Below are 22903 nucleotides of genomic sequence, written 5' to 3' on the forward strand. Positions count from 1 at the left end.
TGTCTTTAAACAGTTTCCATGCAGCTTCCAGGGATTTTAGTTTAATTACTCTACCTTTTAGTTTCTGTTTAACTAGCTTCCTCATTTTAGTGTAATTCCCCTTTTTGAAATTAAATGCCAGAGTGTTTGACCGCTGCGGTGTTCTTCCCAACACAGGAATATTAAAAGTTATTATATTGTGGTCACTATTTCCAAGCGGTCCAGTAACAGTTACCTCTTGGACCAGATCCTGCGTTCCAGTCAAGACTAGATCGAGAATCGACTCTCCCCTTGTGGGTTCCTGTACTAGCTGCTCCAAGAAGCAGTCATTTAAGGCATCAAGAAATTTAATCTCTGAATCCCGTCCTGAGGTGACATGCACCCAATCAATATGGGGATAATTGAAATCTCCTATTATTACTGTGTTTTTTATTTTGATAGCCTCTCTAATCTCCCTCATCATTTCAGCATCACTATCACTGTCCTGGTTAGGTGGTCGGTAATATATTCCTAATGCCATATTCATATTAGAGGAATGAATTGTTATCCATAATGATTCTATGGAACATTTTGATTCCTTTAGGATTTTTACTTCATTTGATTCTATATTATCCTTCACATATAGTACCACTCCGCCACCCGCACGACCTGTTCTGTCTTTCCGATATAATTTATATCCCGGTATGATAGTGTCCCACTGATTTTCCTCATTCCACCATGTTTCTGAGATGCCTATTATGTCAACTTCATCCTTTGATATGAGGTACTCCAGTTCACCCATCTTATTAGACAGACTCCTAGCATTAGTGTAAAAGCATGTTAGAAAACTACCACTATTTATATGTCCGCCTTTCACAGACGCGTTGGATTTTTTTATGCACGATTGTTTCACATCTGATCTTGCCCATATATTATTTCCCACGTTCCCTATCTGACTAACTTCTAGGGAATCCCTGTCTATGGAGCCTCGTGTAAGAGAAGTCTCCGTCTGATCCAGGTGCTCCCCCGCACCAATCGGCTTTCCCCCACCTCTTAGTTTAGTACAAGGACAGGACTGGTAAAACTTAACATCAACTGGCAGGACTGTAAAAATGAGAAGTCCTGTAGAGCCTTATAGACTGACAGATTTCTTTTGGAGCATAAGCTTTCATGAGCATCTGATGAAGTGGGTCTTTGCCCATGAAAGCTTATGCTCCAAAAATCTGTTAGTCTATAAAGTGCCACAGGACTTCTCATTGTTTTTGCAGGTAGACTAACATGGCTACCCCTCTGATACTTGGTAGGACTGTGTGTATATTAGTTTGATTCCTTTTCCTTTGACGCAATATAAGCATTTAATAAATGCTGAGTGGGCTCTAGTGAAATTAAAGTACCACTGACAACTTAAGTTTAAGCAGTAATGAAGTGTATTATAAATGCTACAGAAGCTTCACCTACATTGCTCCATTGCACTTCAATCTTGATAATCCAGTTGCCCTGTGTAGTCATCTCCCGAACAGAAAATATGCCATTTATTCTGAATGGCATTATTGAGGTGTCATCAGCTGTCTGAAGGCTTTTCACTTATATAATTAATAATGTACTGAATACTGTGGCCTAAGCTCTTTTGGGTCATGGAACTTGGCTTATCTGTGTGCACAGTATAAATTTATGGTGCTATATAGATATTTTATTCTCTGGAAGCATTATAGAGAGACTTAAATCTTCAAGTTGCTTTGCTTGTCACTTAAGCCAAATTTGAAGCAAGGTTCTCAGAAGTAAGGCTCACGCACTTAACACAGTAACCTTCAAGGAATTTATTATAGGATGAGTTATGCGAAAGCATGTCTGGTTAAAGGTATTGGGGAAGCATACCAGGAGAGAAATAAAAGCTTTGAAGTGGAGGGATGGGGGAAGGCATCACATTGCTTTATTCAAACTTCAAAAAGTAAATTTAAATGTGTATACAAGATTTCATAGGCCAACAATTTAATGTGCAGTACTGAGACTAACTTTCAGCTCTCAAAGTAGCTATGAATTATGGAGTGACTTGAATCTCAATTCACATTGTACATCTCTAATAATTCTACATTCAAATAATTGCTTGCTATTGCCTAGCAAAAGAAGTCCATTCATATTTGGGATTTTAGTGCCCTCCAAGCAGAAGAAATATCAACTTTTTTTTTATCGTTACATATTTTGGCATGTTGACTTGACTTGTCTGATTTCTCCACAAGACTGGGAGTGACCAGCTATCATGTGGTATGAGTCAGTGTGCATACAGTGTCCTGAGTTTGTTCTAAAATAGTGATTTTTTTTTTTTTCCACCTGTGGTCTGTGGACCCCTGGGAGTCTGCAGATTCTAAGATTTCCAGAGGGGTCCACATCTCTATTCTAAACTTTATGGGTCAGCAAATGAAGAAAAAATGAAAACCACTGCTATGAAACTGATGTATGTACTTGTCTAGATCCTGGAGAGGGAAATAAGCTGATGTTCTTCAGGAAGGTTTGAGAGTTTTATATGCATAACTGTTGTATGATTTGCTTCCTAGCATCTTTGCCAGCAAGTGCAAGATGTGTGTACTGGTAGTTTATACAGAACTGCAGATGACAGAAAATGTTATGCCTGTTTCCCATCCATGGGTACAGTTTGTTTGCACCTAAGCTTTGTCTCAATTTCTTCTTGAAATTCTCGTGGCAGTTTTAAAAACTTCCCTAACTGTAGTCCTTTTGTTCATCTTCTATATTTCTTGCTGTATGAAATACTTTAAAGATGGTGATTTACCCAGAAAATTTGTAGTGCTGAAATGTTGCCACAAAAAGTTGTTAATGAAATGTTATTGGTGTTAGCTTTTTAATTTTACTGTGTATGAATCTGCTTTTAGATTACAGTATCTTGTAGTGAGCTGTGCAGGTGCCTCAAATCTATTCCACAGCCTCTTAATTTAAAAATTCTTCAAGTGAACCATAAACATGAATAGACAGATGTTATGTCCTTCTTTTCTCTTTTCCCTGGGGTGGAAAACAACAGATGTTACCAACTGAAAGACATTTGCCACAAAAGAGTGTCATTAGGCTGTCAGAAGCTATCTTTATAGGCAGGTTGGTCTTTTACAAGAAGATGTGTTTACAGAGCATGAAATTAACATTTTTGTACAGAGGCAAATAATTGCTTATCATAGTGACTTTAGCAGCAGATTTGAAGCTTGAGTGATTATTAGTAAGGTCAGATGGAACACACAGCGATGCATAGTCACAGTGATGCGGTTAGCAAAGTCCACTCCAAGAGCAAAGTCAGTCAAACTTCGTAGTACTTCTTGCACTGAGATGTTGCAAAATGTTCATTTTGCTAACCTGTTGGTACCGACAACAACTTGAATAGTTTGACATTTCTACCTGCATTGTGGGTGAAAGTGATTTTTGTTTCTTCAGAAGGTGGGAGAGGGGGGATGCAAAAGTGGGAAGATACATGTGCTAATTTTTTTGTCTGCTGTAACAGTTTTAAGAGCCTCTCAAAGAAATCATGAATCCTATGTCCATGAGATATATCACTAGGTATGCTTGTAAAACAAAAGCGGTCACTTTGAGGGCACACACTTTTCTGTGGTAAGGGAAAGATTTGTAAATGTTAGCTATTACCATGATTAGAGCTGGCTGTCATTCTGTGGGATGGTCCTTTACTTGAATAATTGTAATCAAAGCAGTCGTGAATGGTTGTTCTCTGTGACAGACAGTGGATGAGTCCATCAGATTGATTCTTCACATATGGCAGAGACCGCAGTTTAAACTACGGTCTTCTGACATAAGTTCAGTTCATTATCATTAACATTAACTGCATCTCTTAGTTCCAGTTTTCTCACACTGTAGCCTTCCTGAAAGTGATACTCAGTGAAATATTTCTAATGTGTGATAAATAAAAACTTGCTCTTAAAATTGGACAGATCCCAAATCCAGAAAGATCCATCTTTTCCGATACAGTTCACTGCTGCACAGAAGCTGCTAAGTTGAAGTGTTCTAAGAATGATAAGCATAAGCATGTAAGTAATGACTTTTGCCTGTTGCTGTTTTAAACATATGGGTTTGTATTAGGGCTGTTAAATGATTAATTAATTAATCACAAAATTTTAAAGATTGTGTTGAATCACAGCTTTAAGTGGACAGTTAATGGTAGAATACCACTTACTTAAATACGTTGGATTTTTTTACAATTTCTAATATATTGATTTCCGTTATAACACAGAATATGAAGTGTACAGTGCTCATATTACAAATATTTACACTTTAAAATAGTTTTTTACAGTTTACTTCCTACAGGTGCTCTAGAGTAATCTCTGTCGTGAAAGTTCATGTTGGTGTGGGGAATTATATGTGGGACTCTGCAAATATAAACAAACTTGATGGTCTTAGCAATTTGCTGAATAAAAAATAGAACTCAGTGGATTTATAAGATCTGAAGTTTTACACTGTTTTATTTTTGAGCGTAGTAATGTAACAACTGCATTTTAGTAGAGATTGTACTACAGTGCTTGTATGAGATGAACTGAAAAAAAAACTATTGTTTCTAGTCCAAATGTTTGTAATAATAATATAAACAGAGCACTGTGCACTTTTTATTCTGTGTTGTAACTGAAATCAATATATTTGAAAAGTAGAAAAAACTGTAATAAATTTAAATTGCTATTCTATTATTATTAAGCATTGCATTTAAAACTGATTGATTTTAATCAAGTTTATTTGTTTTGGACCGCTTTACTTAACTGATTGACAGCTCTGATTTTTATACGGTACTTTCTGCCATGGTATGAGTGCTGTGTTATCAGAAACGCCAACTTTTTGCACACCAAAAAATAAATATGGAGTGATATGGTTCAGACGCTTCAGAAAACTTGGTCCTTTACATATTATTTATTAAGGATTTGGCATTAACATAAGTGAAGTTTGATACTATAACATTGATAAAGGCAACACAAAAGTCTCAGCAGTGCTAATAACTTCTCCCATCTGTGGATTGTGGAGGCACAGGTGTAAGAGTGCCAAAGTATAAGAGTTTAGCTCTCATTTCTGTTTGATTATTTGACCCGTATGAAGCATAAGTGCGCCAGTCTCCACAGATGTGGTGTATACTTGCCAGAAGTGTGACCAACATAGCTCATTTCTTGTTATGATCAAAGGTTCATCTTAACCCTCAGTACACTCTTCAGAATGATGTGGCATGCTCTAACATTGCCACTTCTGTAGGTAATGGGTTCTCCTAGTAAAATTGCCGTGCAGTGCTTGGAGACGCATGCTTTAGTAAACTCTTACTAAATTTTGCTCTAGTTTTATACATTGCACAGCAATTATAAAAACAGCATTTTGACCTTCAGAGCCAAAAGGGGGTGGGTGGGAGGGTGTGTGTGTGTGTGTGTGTGTGTGTGTGAAGATATGTTTGCATATGTGTACCACAGTCAATACCATGAGTGTACAGTTGCTTTTGTTACCATGGTTTCCATTCTCTTGGTATTCCTGACGCAACAAGAGTCATGTAGCACTTTAAAGATAAACAAAACAATTTATTAAGTGATGAGCTTTCATGAGGCAGACCCACTTCTTCAAATCTGGACACAGTGCTTTACTTGAAATGTACCAGTACAGCACTATCTCCAGATGTGAAGAACCTGGGTCTGCTCCACGAAAGCTCATCACCTAATAAATTATTTAATTTGTCTTTAAAGTACTACCTGACTGCTTTTTTTGTTTTGTTAGGATACAGACCAACACGATTACCTTTCTGTTACTATCTGTATTCCTGGACATTTTTAGCCAGAAAAATCCCTTATTTCTTCTTCGAGTGGTCCCCGTGGGTGCTCCACAATAGGTGTTGGGCTCGCCCGGCGCTGCAGATGGGAAATCTTCCAGCAGTTTCTCCTGGATCGCGCATGTGCTGGTGCGCGCCGCCCCCCTGCGCGCCCCCGGCCGTGTGCACGATCCGGTCCCCGCCAGTTCCTTCTCAACCGCCATCGGCTGCAGACGGAATCCGCTCAGGCTAAGGCCAGAGCCAGATTACTTAGTGGTTTTTTTCCATGTGTAATTTGTTGTTTCGGTTATTAAACAAAAAAAAAAAAAAAAAAGAGAAAGCAAAGACAAAGAGAATATCAGCAAAAAAGAAGAAAAAGAGGAGCGGAGAAGAGAAGAGCGGACGTGAAGGCCATTTAGGCTGCCCGCTGCCCCGCAGGCCGGTGATCACTATTTGGGGTGGAAAGGCACAGATTAAGTGCTAAGTACCCTATTAACAATAAAGGACCCACCGCAATGGCCTCTTCAGGTTTTAGAAAGCGGGAGTCATGCCGTGAAGCTATGCCGGCCTCCGTGGGGCATAGCGAAGGCATCTGATGCCTGGGGGAATTACAGCTTACCCAGACGTGTTCTCACTGTGCTAAGCTCACAGCCAGGGCCAGGAAGGACAGAGCGATGAGGCGTAAAATGCTCTTGTTGATAAGGCTCTCCAGCCGGAGTTGCCGGAGAAGCCTCACCCAGAAGGGCCCTCTGGGTTGCGTAAGAGGAGGGCAGCTTTTCTCTCTGACCCCCTCAGCGCAGAAAGAGGAAACTCTCCCTGGCTCGATCCTTGCTGTGCGTTTGCAGCGAGCAGGACGAGCGGAGCACACAGCCACCAGCCGCGTACTCAGGCAACCGGCAGCACGGCAGCGCACGTGGCAGAGGCTGAGCCTCCGATTATTCAACAGCCGGCACGTGCGGCAGCTAGAGCGTGAGCCAGGCAAGCGCCGGAACCGGCGGCACTGCCACAGGCGGTGCAGGGCTGCCAGGCATGGAGCCTGCAAGCACCGGAGGGGGATACCCGCGCAGCACCGCAGCTGATGGTGACGAGCGCGGCGCTGACAGCAGGGCCGAGATCCCCAGCACGGAAGGGGGCAGTGCCGGCCCTGCAAAGGAGGGGCAAGGCAACATCAAAAACCCGGCACCGCAGTCCATCTCTGGACAGGGCTGCGCTGCTGTTAGCACCAAGCCCTCCCCCTGTGATACACACGCCGCACTGAAGGCCTGTCTCCCCACCGGCCCATCCGGAAAAAAGAAACAAAAAAAAAAAAACTCCCTTCTCTGTTCCTCCAACCAATGTCACCATGGCTTGGGCCACCTTCACCATATCAGGGATTGGATCCCCTGGCGTACTATCACAAGCCAGTTTCACCTCTATCTGTGTCGTCGCGGAGGTCTCGCTCTCCCAGACATCGGGGGTACACACCCCGCGAGTGGTCTAGGTCTCCATCCCCGGACCCTTGCCTGTGCTGCCATGGTCGTCCTTATCAGGCTGGACACAGACAAACCACAGGCCTACACCCAGGGGCAGCTCCCCCCCCTCCCCCCGGCTGCTCAGTACCCCCGTGGGCACTCCCGATCGGGGACGGAAACACAGTTGTCTAAAGGGGAGTTAATTTTAGAACCCCGAGACTTTCCTTCACGATCCTCTGGCGAGCAAGTGTATCATCGACCGCAGGAACCTGAGGGTTCGAGGGAGGTTTACCTTAGTGGTTCCTCCTCATCCTCCCCAGATGAGGCCATGGCCCCCGGAGACCTCTCTCCCCCGGGTGACTTTAAACAGGTTCAGGAGCCGTTTAGAAGGGTGGCTTACACGCAAGACATTCAAATGGCAGAGGGGCAGGAGAAACATCACAAACTCCTGAAAAATTTGAGACCCCTGGCTTCATCCAAAATTGCTATTCCGCTGGATGAAGCCATTCTGGAGTCAGCCACTACTATATGGCAGACTCCGGCCTCTGTTCCATCTACAAACAAGAGAGCGCATAAGAAATACTTCGTCCCGGCAAAGGGCATGGAGTTCCTCTTCAGTCACCCACAACCAAATTCTTTGGTGGTTGGGTCGTCCCAGCAGAGGTCAAAGGCTTCTCAGTACAAATCGGGGGATCGGACAAAGATGCTAAGAAGCTAGAGCTGTTTGGCAGGAAGGTATATTCCTCTCCTATCCTGCTATTGAGTGGCAAATTATGGGCACACCTAGCAAACCATAATTTTGGTAATTACTCCGGGCTTACTCCCCTCATGGATTCACTTCCGGAAGATAAAAAGCCAGTGTTAAAGGTGATGGTTCAAGAGGGCTACACAGCATTGCGAACGGGAATCCAGATTGCCCTGGACGTGGCGGACACGGCGGCACGTTCAACAGCTACAGCAGTGGTCATGCGTAGAGAATCCTGGCCCCAGACGTCGGGTATCTCGAGGGACCTACAGGCGAAGATCGTGGACCTTTCCTTTGATACACAAAAGCTGTTTGCGGACTCAACCGACTCGGTCCCTCACCCCAGTAAGGACTCGAGAGCTACACTTAGAACCTCAGGCATTTATACTCCCCCATACAGGAGGGAAAACTTTTACCCTCAGCAAAGACGCTACGCTTACAACCACAGCGTGCTCAATATCAATGGGGCTACGGCCAAGGGCGCTATCAATAGTGGCAACAGTACAGAACTCCTAGGTGACATTCTTAACAAAGCCGTACGCCCTCGAGTCAGGCCCAAAGGCAACAAGTTTGATGGGTATGTCGGGGGCTGCACTATCAATACCCTCGCTCAATGCCACTCTCATTTCATGTTCCATCATCGCCTCAGACTGTTCCACTCCCAGTGGCAAAAGATCACCACAGACACATGGGTGCTGGAGATCATAGCCACGGGTTACGCGATCCCCTCCCAGTTGCTTCCACCGATGAAGCCTCCCACCAGGCCTCACCACAGGGATGCTGCCACGAGGCGAGGCTCAAGCAGAAGGTGACTCACTTTATGTTAATAAGGGCGGTGGAAAGAGTGCTGGAATAATTCCAGGGGAAGGTTTTTATTCACACTACTTCCTACCAGGGAAGAAAACAGGAGACTGGAGGCTATCTTAGATCTTCGGGGCCTCAACAGTTACTTGCGTAAGCAACGGTTTCGGATGATCACAGTTGCCTTGATACTCACGGCACTGGACGATGGAGACTGGGTTGCAGCACTCGATTTACGAGATGCTCACTTTCATATAACAATCCACCCGGCACACAGACGCTTCCTCCGCTTCATGGTCGGCCAGGAGCACTTCCAGCACAGGGTTCTTCCGTTTGGCCTCTCCTCGGCCCCCAGAGTCTTTACCAAAACCCTGGCAGTGGTATCAGCCTACCTGCACAGACAGGGGGTGTTTATTTTTCCCATATCTGGGCGACTGCCTGCTAAAAGGGACCTCGAAGGCAGAGGTCTCACGCATGATACACATCACAGCGGACACGTTTCTTTGCTGGGCCTAGCCATCAACCTCGCAAAGTCAAAGTCCGAACCCACACAACATGTAGAGTTTATAGGGGTACGCATAAACTCTATCACAGCAAGGGTGTACCTACCCAATGCCCGCTTCCGCGCAATCAGTTCGCCGGTGCAAGTTATTACATACAGCCCCACGGTGCCGGTCTTAACGTGCCTACAGCTGCTGCGCCATACGGCGGCAGCGACGTTTGTGGTACAGAATGCCAGGTTGCACATGTCAAGCCTGTAGCATTGGCTGGTGAGCGTTTACAAACCGGCATCCCACACTCTCCACAGGGTGGCGTCGCCCACGACAGAGGTGCGCAGATCCCTGGCGTGGTGGGAAAACCCCGAGAATCTGCTAGTGGGTGTGCCTTTTCACCAACCACAAATATCTATTTTTTTCTTACTACCGACGCCTCCCACATAGGAGGGGGAGCACACATCGGCGACAAGGTAACACAAGGGCTATGGTCCCCTGCGGAACAGACCCTGCACATAACCATGCCAGAGCTCAGAGCAGTGTTCAACGCCTGCAAACATTTTTGAGATAACCTACGTGGCAAAGTAGTCGGGATTCAATACCGACAATACCTCCACTATGTTTTACATCAGTCGACAAGGAGGAGCATGATCCCGTGCCCTATGTGCGGAAGCAGTCCAATTGTAGAATTGGTGCATCGCCAACAACATAATGTTGAAAGCCTCGTACTTGCCGGGCGCTCACACCGTGAAAGCAGATCAGCTGAGCAGGCACTTTGCAATCACACATGAATGACAGATCCGCTCCGATCTGCTACGGCGCATTTTTCGTACATGGGGGTTTCCCCAGATCGATCTGTTTGCCACAAGGTCTTGCACAAAGCCAGAAGGGAGAGAGCTCGCATGATACTCATAGTCCCGCTTGGGATCGGCAGCAATGGCTTCCCTTGCTTTTGCGCATGTCGGACTGCCCACTGCTCCCTCTACTGGTGGCACCGGACTTACTCACGCAGGCTCAGGGGTCCTTAGTGCACCCACACCCTCAGGGTCTGCATCTACAAGCATGGCTAATCCATGGCTCAGCTCTTTAAAGAGCACGTGTACGGAGGGAGTACAACAAGTCCTGGAATGTAGCCGAAGGACCTCCACCAGGAGGACTTACAAGCAGAAATGGACTCGATTCACAGCCTGGTGTTCCGCCAAGCAGTTAGCTCCCCTTGACGTTCCTATGCCTGTAATACTAAAATACTTATTGGACCTCAAGAGGCGGGTTTTCTCTATCCTCGCTAAAGGTCCACCTTGCCACTATATCAGCCTTTCAGCATACAGAGGAAGGGCCCATGGTATTCGCCCATCCTATTGTTACCAGGTTCTAGAAGGGGCTGGTAAACCTGTACCCCCCTCGGAAACCGCTTCCACCATCGTGGAATTTGGACTTGGTGCTCAGCACGCTATCGGGTCCACCTTTTGAACCATTAGCCACAGTTCCCATACGTCTCCTTATGATAAAAAAAAACAAAAAACAAAAACAACCTTCCTCCTTTCTACTATGTCAGCCCGCAGGGTGAGTGAGCTCGCGGTAGTGATGGCAATGCCGCACTGCACAGTATTCTCAAAGGAGGCGGTAACCTTAAGGCTGCACCCAGCCTTTGTTCCAAAAGTCTCTTCGGAGTCCAATCTTAACGAGCCAATAGTTTTACCCTTGTTTTACCCAAAGCCTCACAGCTCCGGCACGGAGGCACGCCTACATCTCCTAGATGTGAGGAGGGCGTTGGCCTTCTACATAAACAGAACTAAGTCCTTCCAGAAAACGGACAGGCTCCTAGTCTCTCTCTCTCCCAGGTGAAAAGGAGAAGGTCTCTCTTCACAGAGAATCTCAAAGCACATTGTGTCCTGTATAAAAATGTGTTAAGAGCTTCAAACTGCTCCTTTGCTGGCCCCGCCCAAGGCTCACTCCACCAGGGCGGTGGCGGCGTCAACAGCCTTCTTCAAGGACATCGCATTAAAAGACATCTGTAGAGCAGCGACCTAGTCTTCCTACGACACCTTCGCCAAGCATTATGCCCTGCCTCGGGTATTCAAAGAGGATACCAGTCTGTCGACAGCAGTCCTCTCGGGGGCAAGCTGCACATCAACCGATTACCCACCTCCTTACTTGGGTTACTGCTGGGTAGTCACCTATTGTGGAGCACCCACGGGGACCAATCGAAGAAGAAAGAAGTTACTCACCTGTAGTAACGATGGTTCTTCGAGATGTGTCCCCGTGGGTGCTCCACCACCTGCCCATCCTCCCCGCTTCGGATCTCTGCCTAGTGTTTTTCAGGAGCATCCGAGGCGGTTTGTCAAGGAACTGGCGGGGACTGGATCACGTACGCGGCTGGCGGCGCGCAGGGGGGCAGCGCGCGCCGGCGTATGCGTGATCCAGGAGAAACTGCTGGAAGATTTCCGATCTGCGGCGCCGGGCGAGCCCGACACCTATTGTGGAGCACCCACGGGGACACATCTCGAAGAACCATCGTTACTACAGGTGAGTAACTTCTCTTTCAGCCACGCTAGGTATCGACCACTTCCCTTTGCAATATGCAGAATAATGTATTGTCACTGCAGAATGCACCCAGGTTCATTTGTTAAACTCCATCAAAGTAGCATTTGGAAAGCCAAACAGAATATGAACATATCTGATGGATTAAGAAAGTAAATAAAGGAAATATAGACAATGTGGTAAGCTACATAGTTGAGTAACCTAGGCAACAGGAGGAAGTCTGTCTACGAGAAGAGTATGAAAAACCCTTCACAGATTTACATGCTTGCAGTCACTGGGTACTGTATATTAGTTTGAACAACAGTTAGATGTCTCTTCTGGTGGGGAGGATGATAAGAGAAAGGAATGTTTAACATACCTCTCTAGATTTTTACATTGAGTGTGACAATTAGCATTGTCAAGCAGTGAAGCCCAGAATTAGCTTTCGTTATTCTAATGGAGAATTTTGTTATATTCTTGAATAATTAAGAGCAAAAACCTTAGTATTTTCAGTGCAGAAAACACAGAAAACAATCAAAAAATCATTAGATGTTGCTTCTACTCCAGATATTCCGAAGCAGGAAGTCACTCAGTCAACACATGGGGACATGAGCCAGGAGCACAAACAAGGAAATAAACAAAAGAAGCCAACCTGCTCGCACTGAAAATTGACTATTCAGATTTGTGCACTTCCAAAGGTCCTCTCATTCATATTTACTATTGTTCCAAGGGTCTTCACAATATTTTCTCTATTATAGTGCATCTCTTGCATCATGGGGTCCTTATTTCCCTCTCTTGATGAGTGGTGGCAAGCAGCATGATCCAGGAACAAGGCACAATCCTTGACCCCCATGTTATTGCAATTATTTTCCCCTCTGAGGGTAAGCATAAGTGTCTAAAAACCAACTTCAGTTCCTCCACGCTCCCTGGATTTCATAGAGTCCGCCATTGACATGCTTTTAGCACAAGCCTGCTCATCAAGGTTCCAGACCTTGCAGGAAATAGTCATTTAAGTAGTACACTCATCCCTCATTAAACGAGTACTTTACTTACAAGTACTCGCTTAAACAAGAGACACGCATACTTACCTTTGCTCACTAGATGAGTGAACTCCCCCCATTAATATGAGCCTTACCCCCGCTCCCTGGGGCCCACCCTGCTGCAGCCTGACCCCCTGCTGTCCCCAGAGCCTCAAACCGCCACAGCCTGACCTCCCCCCACATGGCCCCAAACCGCAGCAGCCCGACCCCCCCAACCCGCTCCATGAACCCAACCCGCTGCAGCTTGACCCCCCCCCCCGCCAGCCCTGCAGCCCCAAACTGCAGCAGCCTGACACACACACACACCCCCCACCGGCCCTGACACACACACACACACACACACACACACACCAAACCACAGCAGCCTGACCTCCCCCCTGCCCACCCACGCACCCAACCTGCAGCAGTCTTAAAGCCCCCCGCCCCACCCCGTCCACACCATGGACCCCACCCACCACCAGGTTTTAACCCTCCCTCTTGCTCATGACCCCAAACTGCCCCCAGCCTTTAACTGCCCCCCAAACCCAAGGTTCACTTACCTTTCAAAAGCGGTGCCACACGCTTACACTCCTTCACCGAGTTAGGAGCACTAAGAACCAATCAGACTTTTACATGTATTTTAATGGTAATTTAGTGTCCCTCTTATGAGTTTTCGCCTACGAGCAGAAAGTTGGGAACCAATTGTGCTCGTATAGTGAGGGATGAGTGTAAGTAGTGCTTCTATTATGGTTTATACTTGCATATCCCTCCTTGACCACATGGCATCCTTCATGCATGTCGTAGACTTTGCTGTGGCTCCAAAGACTCTCTTCAACCATGTGAAATACCATGGGCTTTCTGCTTTCAGTTTCCCTCAAGGTGCTCTCTTCTCCTCCTTCCCTACAAAGTCATACAGGCAAATCTATTTGCCTGCATGCCTGCCAGTGCATGTGTAAACTACTATTCATATTAATTCTTGTTCTTGTCGTGATCACAGAACTTAGCATTGTCTTCCATGCTGTCTGGCAGCAGTTCAAAAATGGCAGTGCCAGATGTGATGGAGTGGGGGATACGTGTGTACGTGAGTGGCTCACAGAGGGTGTGGGGCTCCTGCTGAGGGTAACCAAGGCAACCAGGTAACACCTCTGGACTGCAGACGAAGGAGGAGGTGGAGCCTGAGGGGTTTGAATTGGAACTGGAAGTTGGGAAGCAGTTAGTCTGGACTGGGTGGGAGAGAGAGACACAACAGAGGGGGCAAGGCCCTGGCTCCAGGGGCCCCTTGGAGCCTCGTCTCCCCAGCGTCGATTGGACTGGCTGTATCTAATTGCTGTATTGACTCTTCTGTAAGATGCTGTGCCCTGTTGGCTAATAAACCCACTGTTCTCCTGCTGAGTGAGAGTCACTCCTGCCTGTGGATGGGGTGCAGAGCCTGGGGGACCCCTGAGCCCCATCACACCAAAATAAATGGGTGCAAGGAGAAGAACTGCATTTTAATTCATCGCTCCCCCAACCCAAGCATTCTGGTGGGCAGATATATCCCACAATGGTCCACAAGGCTAACCAAAGCATTATGGAACGTTACATCATTTGATATCTGCTCCAGATGTGTAGCTGTTCATTTGAACCAGAGTGGAGTTGTGTGGATACAGTGATTAACAAACTAACTTAAAGCAACATAACAAAGAAATGTGAACATGCTTCAGTTTGATGCTGTTCAATCTCTGCAGGTAAGCCATGTCTCCCCATGCCAATGAGGAAGAGCTCTTCCGTTGACATAATAAAATCACCTCCACAAGCAGCAAAAGCTATATTGATAGAAGCTCTCCCACTGACGTAGTGCTGTGCACACAAGTGCTTATGGTGCTGTTGCTTATTTTGTTCATGGGGCTGATTTTCCATAAATTTATGCCAATATAGGCTGCAGTGTAGACGTTGCATTAGCATGAACAAGTTAATCCAAAATAATCTCTCTCATTTTAGACAGACCCTGAGATTAACCCTACCCTCTTGACCTTGTATTTTAGTCTGCAAGGTCTTGGAAAGTTGAAGTCCCCTTCCTCCCCACTTTGGGGGCTGAATCTGCCTGCATCTTAGGAGAGAATCCAACCAGTGTGAGATCATCATTTCCTTGAACTGCATGGCATAAACAAAGATTTAAAATAGTGGACGGTTGTCCAGAGTAGTTCAGTTTAAGAGCTCAGCCTTGATAGGACTCTCAGAGCTTTCCAGTGCTCTGTGATTCACCACTATTTGTTTTGGTTGTGAACCTGTTGGCTGGCTTATCACCATGGCTTTGCATCAAGTCTCAACTTTTTTGCAGTGGTTGACAATAGTATTCCTCCTTCCCCTTATTTTGCTTTGGTCAGCATTTTCTGTAGAGTACAGACTGTAATTAGTAGTGGAACTTGTGTTTGCACCGAAATACATGAATTTTGAGATTAAAACAGATAACCTCACTGCTTATAGATGTTTGTATACTGCTGCTCTTCTGTTGTTTCTCACAGATTCAGGCCCAACAAGTGTTTGTTGAACAGGTCTTGAAAAATGCATCACTCTGATTAGACTGTATGCTTAATCTTTTTCCTCATACAGAAAATAGTTGGCTTCCATCTCCATCCTCTCCATTTATTCTTGCTGGAGCCAGGCACACTAAATAGTGATTAAACAAAAGATTAAAATTCCATTTTTGTATGTTTGGCTGTTTGAATGCTAATCAATTCCTTTGGTGGAATGTTAAGTAAAAGCATAGTAGACAACAGAAGGGGCTATTTACAGCAGTCTGCCTAAATCCATATTCAATATATTGCTTAATATGCTTTTCTACTTTAATTTTTACTGAAAATGAAGGATGGAAACAAAGAGGAAGGAGATTAGCTTAAGACACTGCTATAAAAAAATCAGTTCTTAGTAGCAAACAGTTTTGTTTTTAAGGAAAGGAAAATATGCTTTGTAATAACCAGAATTTATAAGCTTGCTGCAGGAATTACTGGGTGAAATTCTAGTCTGTTATGTGGGAGCTTTGATAGTGATCTTTTCCAGCCCTGAGCTCTACAAAATGTTTAAATTTGTCTATAGTTAACTTTAAAAAAAAATACATAATTGTGCTCTGTCTGTTTCTTGCTTTGCAAAACGTAAATTTCTAAAATTTCAATGAACCTTATCCAAGCAATTTAAATTTGCAGGTATACTTTGTGTATAGACAAAACCCCTTGTCTATAAAAATGCTTATCTAACTATCTTGAATATGCAAATTCTGTAAATACATCTATCAAAGGATGTCCTCTGTGTTTCTAAACTAAAATATATTTTTAAACAAGAACAAGGAACGGTCATATTTATTCTCTTGGACAAAATATGGTAATACCTTTTGATGTGTAATTGAAGGACATGATGAGGATTGGTGATCAAACACAAGAAAACTTATGATGAAGTAACATTAGTGAAAAAATGTATATGCACAAATGCATTTGTTTAAAATTTAAAGGTAAATTCACTCCCTAAGATTTGTGTGTGTATTGCAGAATGCTCAGACTTAGAGTTTCTGCTTATGAGGATGTTATCACGCTACTTAATTTCCATATCTTACTGCTTAAATTGCATACAGCATGCCTGAAGGATGCAATTTAAAAAGTTAACACAATCTGACTACCAGTTGTTTTAGGTTCCTGAAGCTCAAATGCTTTTTATAAAAAGCATTAAAGATGAATAAAAATATATTTGACAAAGTAATGTCAGTGTGGATAGCACTTAAATGGTACCAGTAGCCTGATTAAGAGGAACAATATGTTAGTAGTTTACCCCCACCCCTGCTGCCCCAGTCAATGACTGTGGTCTTGGTCCTGCTACTAATTAAATTTCATAACAATGGAATTTGTAGTGTGGGTACGAGGGAGGTCATATATTAAAGAGAGTTTTGATTGTTTTGGTAGCATTTACTGAAAAATTCAAAACCCCAGTCAAGCAAAAAATGTAACTGGGAAGAAATGTTTGTTGGTGGCTTCATTCAATTTGTGTTCTAATAGGTCTGAAATGTATATCTGAAAATATGATAGCAATCTCTGCATTTGGACAGAAATGAGTGATTATAAAGGATATTTATTGGTGGCAAGGAGAAAAGGCCATTTTCTCCAAGAAGCAATATTGAAAGTAAAAAGTAAATCATTGTTTCAGTTATGGTGATAGGAAGAAAGTCTGCAATAATTAGTCATAAGGTAAATGGAAAAGATCTGTTAGTTCACCTAGTCCATCTCCCTGCCAATTCAGAATTTAGTCCACAGGACTTTTTTCTGCTATAGTGTTGAACTTGAACTTTAAATGTCCTAAGCAATAACTCTTCTGCTTCCAGTTGGTGGCCTAACCAGCACTCATTTTTTACAGGTGTTTACTTTTTAAAAAAGCATTCCAAGAGGTGTGCCATTCTAAATAATTCTGTTCTTTTCATACTGTTTGCACATTTTAAATGTTTTCAGAAACTGTCTCACTTATCTGCATCCTTCTGTAACTTTTACCTAAGTTGTCCATACTTAATCTTTACTCATAAATCAACCCCAGGCTTTTCACTCTGTTGCTTTTCTTTTAATTCCTATCAGTTTGCTTTCTATGATATTGTGAACCATGAGAGTAAAGCTAAAAGTGCCAACAGAAAGATGTAGGAAGCAGATATACTAACCTGCAAACATTTTTATTCAAGTGGGCTAAATAGGGTTTAGTATTTAGGACACACAACTGGGACCATTCTGTCTATGACAGGCAAGCCACGTGTATGCTATGCTGTGTCCTTTTGTAAAATAGGTACAATACTGATCTTACCAGGCTGTTGTGAAGATTAATTACGTCATTTTGTAGAAAGCTGTATTGTCATATTATAATGCATGGAAACAAATAGATAATTATAGGTATGACCAAGTGCAGTAGAACAATTGGAATTAGATAATGGTTAGTGTTCGGATGGCAGCTATTAGTGAGATTAAGTTGGAAATTAGTCAGATTAACATCATTTGAAAATGCAAGTGACATGGCTGTCTCCGAAAACTGTTAGGATTTGTTTGTTTCTATCTATGGATAGACTATGAAAGGAGGGCTTGGTTCACAGTATTAGGATACATGCTCAGATAGTAGTACCGTACCTTGGTGCCTATTTAATTATGAATATATAGTTGGGTAAAAAAAGAAGGAAATGTTCTGAACAGAATTTTCCCAAGATAAATAAGACAAAAACGATAGTTCATAAATTTTAATTGTTCAAATAGATGAAGAGCCTTAGTTATAGGACTCCAGTACAAGCTAGTTTTCAAATTGCGAAAAAGGCTGAGCCAAAGACCTTTTTATTTATTTATTTTGTTGGGGGTGGGTGGGAAGGCAGCAAAAGGTCTTTTGAGAAATGACCTGGTAGATTGCTGAATATACTTGTTGTGTTAGAGGAAGTAACAAAGCTGTTAATGTTACTAATATTATGACATCCAAAGTACTTGCTCCAGTTATGCTTTTATTTTGTGATTCCTTAAATCTCCAAAACTGTGTGTCTGTGAAATGTATAAGGAGGACTAAAGTGTTAGCTTGTGTTGGTAAGCTACTTATTGTAACATGTAATGTGGAATAGGTTTAGGGGCAAAAAATCCAGCAGACTCATTCATAAGGGAAAAATAAAATAAGAAGAGGTTTTAACACTTCAGGCAAAGGGGCATTACTGTACTTGAGAAAGAAAGCAGCTCTGTGCTTCTGATTTGGAAGTGCTCGTACTTCATGTTCACTGTGCTTCAGCTGCAAGCATTTTATTCTAAAGGCATCTTTGTGTCACTTTACAGACTGTAATCTTTGTCATTTCTCTGCATTATAAGAAAGGAAATACATTTGCTTTCTGTTGAAAAGAGTTTCCTGCATAAAAGTGTGCCTTTTATTGCCAATGAAATGTGTAATACTTTATTATGGAATTCACCTTTTAGTACAAGAGGAATTTTAAAAAGCCGGAGTTTTATAGATACCGTTTGGTGTTTCTTAAAGAACTGTTTCTGTGGTGCAGTTTCTACAAATAATGCACCTATTTATACATATTGGTGTATTTATCCCATTTTGGAGCATGATTGGCAGACAAACTTTTTCTCTAACTTTACATTGTCTCTGACCCAGAATTTCTATCTTGAATGGGTATCATCCTGACGTTTATTCACACCACCCCAGAAAAATGCCTTGATTGTTCCTGAACCTTGAAAGCTACTGTGAAAAGGAAAGATAATGGGAGTCAGGCTTCTTGTGAAAACTGGCTATAAATGGGAGTATTGAGAGACTGAAGCCTTTTTCAGATTTGTTTCCTCCATTCTATTTAGATATGGCAGTACAGTAGAACCACAGAGTTATGAACACTTTGGGAAAAGAGGTTGTCTGTAATTCTGAACAAAAAGTTACGGTGGTTCTTTCAAAAATTTGCAACTGAACATTGACTTCACACAGCTTTGAAACTTAAATACTGTTTTTTCTCTTTATGTTAGTAGCTTATATTTAACACAGTACTGTACTGTATTTGCTTTTTTTGTTTCTGCTGCAGTCTAATTTGTTTAGTTCCTGTTTGAAACAAGGGTGTGTGGTTGAGCAGTCAGTTGATAACACTGGTGTGTGTAACTCCGGGATGCTACTGGATGTTGATTACAGATTGCACCTCCTAAATCTGGTGCTCTGTCTGGTCCGGCAACATCCCTCATCTGGCAGGAGCAGGGATGCTTCTGGGTCAGAGAGCCTGGGCAGGTGGGCAAGTGGGAGTTAGCGGCATCCCTGGCGGTTGTGCTGCATCAGGGTTGTGTCCGGACGGAGTCTGACCAGCCCCACAGCAGGTGGGCCAGCAGCCCACTGTGAAATGAGAGTGAGGCAGGGTGCGTGCTGTGGGCCCATGCAGAGGAACTGCCCTGGTTCAGCAGTTCTCTTGTTTGGAACCAGTCAGGTACTGAACCTGCTAGATCAGGGAGGTGCAACCTGTAGTAATCATTCTGAGTGAGGTTGCCCTTTATAAAGTTTTAAAAATTAGATGGGAAATAAGGACTATTTAACTTTAATGCGAGCATCAGTTTTTAATGGACTTTGTGATTAAAGGTGTCATCAGGGATGAAAGTGGCAGCCAGGATTTACCAGTGCACCCTGAACTGGGCCCAGCATCTGTAGAAGTGGGGTGGTTCTGGGCCTTGGTTAGAGTGGGACTGGAGTTAGGATCCCTCCTCCCCTTGCAGACCCTTCTGAGATGACGTCTGAGGCCCCAGGGCTGCAGTGGTGAAAAGTTGAGAGCCCCAAGGCTTAGGCAGCATTTTGATGGACCTGGGTTCCTGGCCACTGCAACAGCAGCCAGGATCCACAGGCCCTTTCAAATTGCCAATCTTTGTGGCATCTGTCCCTTTTGTGCACCCTGCCCCACGCCAGTCCAGGATCCTGGTTCTTCCTGGAGCACCGCATAAGCCCACTTTCATCCCTTGGTGTCTTTACTAATAGATATAGGACACATTTTTAAGAATGGTCCTACACTGGGATGTGTGATAACACAAACTTAAAAAAATTTTGCAGATAATTATTTAACATTGTTTTCGGGCAAGCAAAATCTTCAGCTTCAGTTTTTTAAAGAGCTGCAAATAAAAGTTGCCTCTTCTGCAAGTTCTGGTTTGGGCAAGGAGAAGTAGATACTAGCTTTTTTCCTTGGTGTGAATGCGTAAATATGGTTCAAAGGTGTAATGGCTCTAATCTTGTGTGTATTAAAAGGGCTCGCATGTGAGGCAGAAGAAAGAAATTTACTTTGATGGACAAAGAAAAAAGGACTGGCATGATAGAGAAGCTATAAGGAGGGACTTGGAACGCATAGGTATGTAAGATCACTTATAAATGTGTATAATATGAGTCATAAAATGGTATGGTCCCTTATTCAGCAGACTGAATATAGTGGAGCAGTATGCTCAAATATTCTTAGCACTGCTCATCATCAGCTCCCTCTGTACCACTCATGAACGACAGTGAATGTTGAGTATTTTTATCAGTCTCCTGAGTAGGAAAATGGTGGCGGCCTACTGGCACTTGGAGGGTTGATGCTGTTTAAAAAAGTTAAAGGTACTTTTACAGCTTTGACAAATATTGCAGACCCATGAAAGGAGACACACTGTTTGCTTAAATCTTCAAGCACTGTCATTCTAGGAGTCTATTCGATTCCATAGTTTATCACACAACTCAAAATGCTTAATTTCTCAAACCAAAAAGGTTCTGATGGTGAAGAACAATTATGAATATGTAGAAATGGAAAGTTGAAGTTATCTCATTCACCTTAACAAAACTTTGCCAAGTTGTCCCTTTTAAAATCCAAAGCCTGTTTTGGGGTGAAAGGTGAAGCTGAGATGAGAAATGTTTATACCATGTACATGTACTCACATCTGTAAACCAAAAGAAACTTAATGGATCCAGCTTTGGTCCTACCAGTCTCTAGTCCTTTTAAATCTGGCTTCAGAGTGAAGAGCTTAATATTTCATATTTGCACAGCTAAGTGGAGTGTACTGTACAAATTAAAATAAGTTGATGAAGTGAACCCAGTGCTAAGATTTTCTTAGAACTCAGAAAATCTGATTGTGTACAGTGTTGTTGGGGGGAAGAATTTTTAAAGAAAAGATGACTGCTCTGAGTCAGCCTCTGGTCACTTTGTCCATGATTAGCCATAATGATTCAGGTTTGTTTTGTATCTATTAATAGGAAATGGAGAGCAGGGGAAACCTTACCCGATGACTGATGCAGAGCAAGTGGACCAAGCGTACAGGGAAAATGGCTTTAATATCTTTGTGAGCGATAAAATTTCTCTGAATCGCTCCCTTCCTGATATCAGGCATCCAAAGTGAGTATACGCTTCGTATTCTGTTAGTGAAAGTGTAGGTGCCTTATTTTGCCCTTCCCACTAGAATTTATTCCATTTCCGTATTTTATTATGTACCGTTTGTAGTCTAGCCTTCAAATGTGAGGCATCTCAGGTTGGAGATGTTTTGGCTCAAGTGTCCTTACAGCACTGTGTATAATAACTAGAATGAAAAATAAACACATTTTTAGTGTGCACCTGAAGAGCACTACTTGAAAACATACATCTAGCTGGAAAATAAATGCCATGTGAGCAGAAGTAATGAAAACTTCTCTAAACTGGCACTTGCCAGGGAGCCTCAGTCCTTTCAGCAAAGTGGGTGTCTCCTGCCACATAGATCATTTTTCATTCTGATTAAATTCTTGTGTACTGAAATTGTCACAACCAAAGAGCCATTGAAGTGAAATTTTTATAGTTCTCTCTCTAATGAAACTTGTAATTAGGTGTCCTTCTCACTTGACAGGTGCACCAAAGAGCCATCAGGTGGCAGTGACTGTAAGTCGCAAATTACCTGAGCTGGTTTTGCATAAATGACAAGTTGGAAGTGAGACTGTACAGTTCTTTGAGCCATTAATTTCTTTTAGAAGTCTGCCACAAACTAAGTTTCACAATCATGAAATCTCTAGGAGGGAAAACCAATTTTGGAACATTCCAAAAAGATATGACTAACAACATTGTGAATGATCTGTGAAGTGAATTTTCACAGATACTCAAGGCTTTATAATAAACTTCTCTTTCTAGAGATTATAAGCACAGCCATAAAGTAGCTCCAGTAAGAAGTTACCATGACTCCTGAATTCATTTTATTAGGGTGTCTTTCTCCTGTAGCAGCATCAAATTTTCCTTTGTTTTTCTTTAATTGTGAAGGAGACAAGCCTGAGTGTTCATGCAATCATGAAAGGTTTGAATATTTAAGCCTTTCCTAAACAATACCACAGAGTGCTCTTGATTGTGGGGAATATTTTGTTTTTAGTCATTTTATGAACCTATCTTTTTACGTATTTGAATGCAATTTCTTCCAAAGATAGCTTTTTCAAACCTGAAGGGAATAATTTCAACAAGCCTGGCAAACAAATTAGAAGCTAGGACTGTTTGTTTAAAAAAAAAAAAAAAAACCAAAACTTTTTTTTGCTCTTTGTCTCAACTTTGCTACCTCATTGGGAGCATAACTAAGCAAAGTTGAAGTTGCCTGAAGCTAATGTGTATTTATTTGGATTGTTTTGGTCTTTGAGAATTTAGAGTTTAGATGATGCCAATCTCCCTTAACCTGAAGAAT

At 43.0% G+C, this 22903-nt stretch overlaps 1 protein-coding gene across 3 annotated transcripts in view; it reads left to right on the plus strand.

Annotated features, from left to right (window-relative positions):
* The window catches only part of GALNT10 (polypeptide N-acetylgalactosaminyltransferase 10), a 156146-nt gene that overhangs the window by 44773 nt on the left and 88470 nt on the right, over positions 1–22903 (plus strand). For all 3 annotated transcript variants that reach the window (XM_075010128.1, XM_075010127.1, XM_075010129.1), the window contains exons 2-3: positions 20499–20598; positions 21471–21609. In XM_075010128.1, coding sequence (XP_074866229.1) covers positions 20499–20598; positions 21471–21609 — 239 coding nt within the window. The remainder of the gene's footprint in view (positions 1–20498; positions 20599–21470; positions 21610–22903) is intronic.

Source organism: Carettochelys insculpta, chromosome 15, assembly GCF_033958435.1.
Source record: "Carettochelys insculpta isolate YL-2023 chromosome 15, ASM3395843v1, whole genome shotgun sequence".
Taxonomy (NCBI): Eukaryota; Metazoa; Chordata; order Testudines; family Carettochelyidae; genus Carettochelys; species Carettochelys insculpta.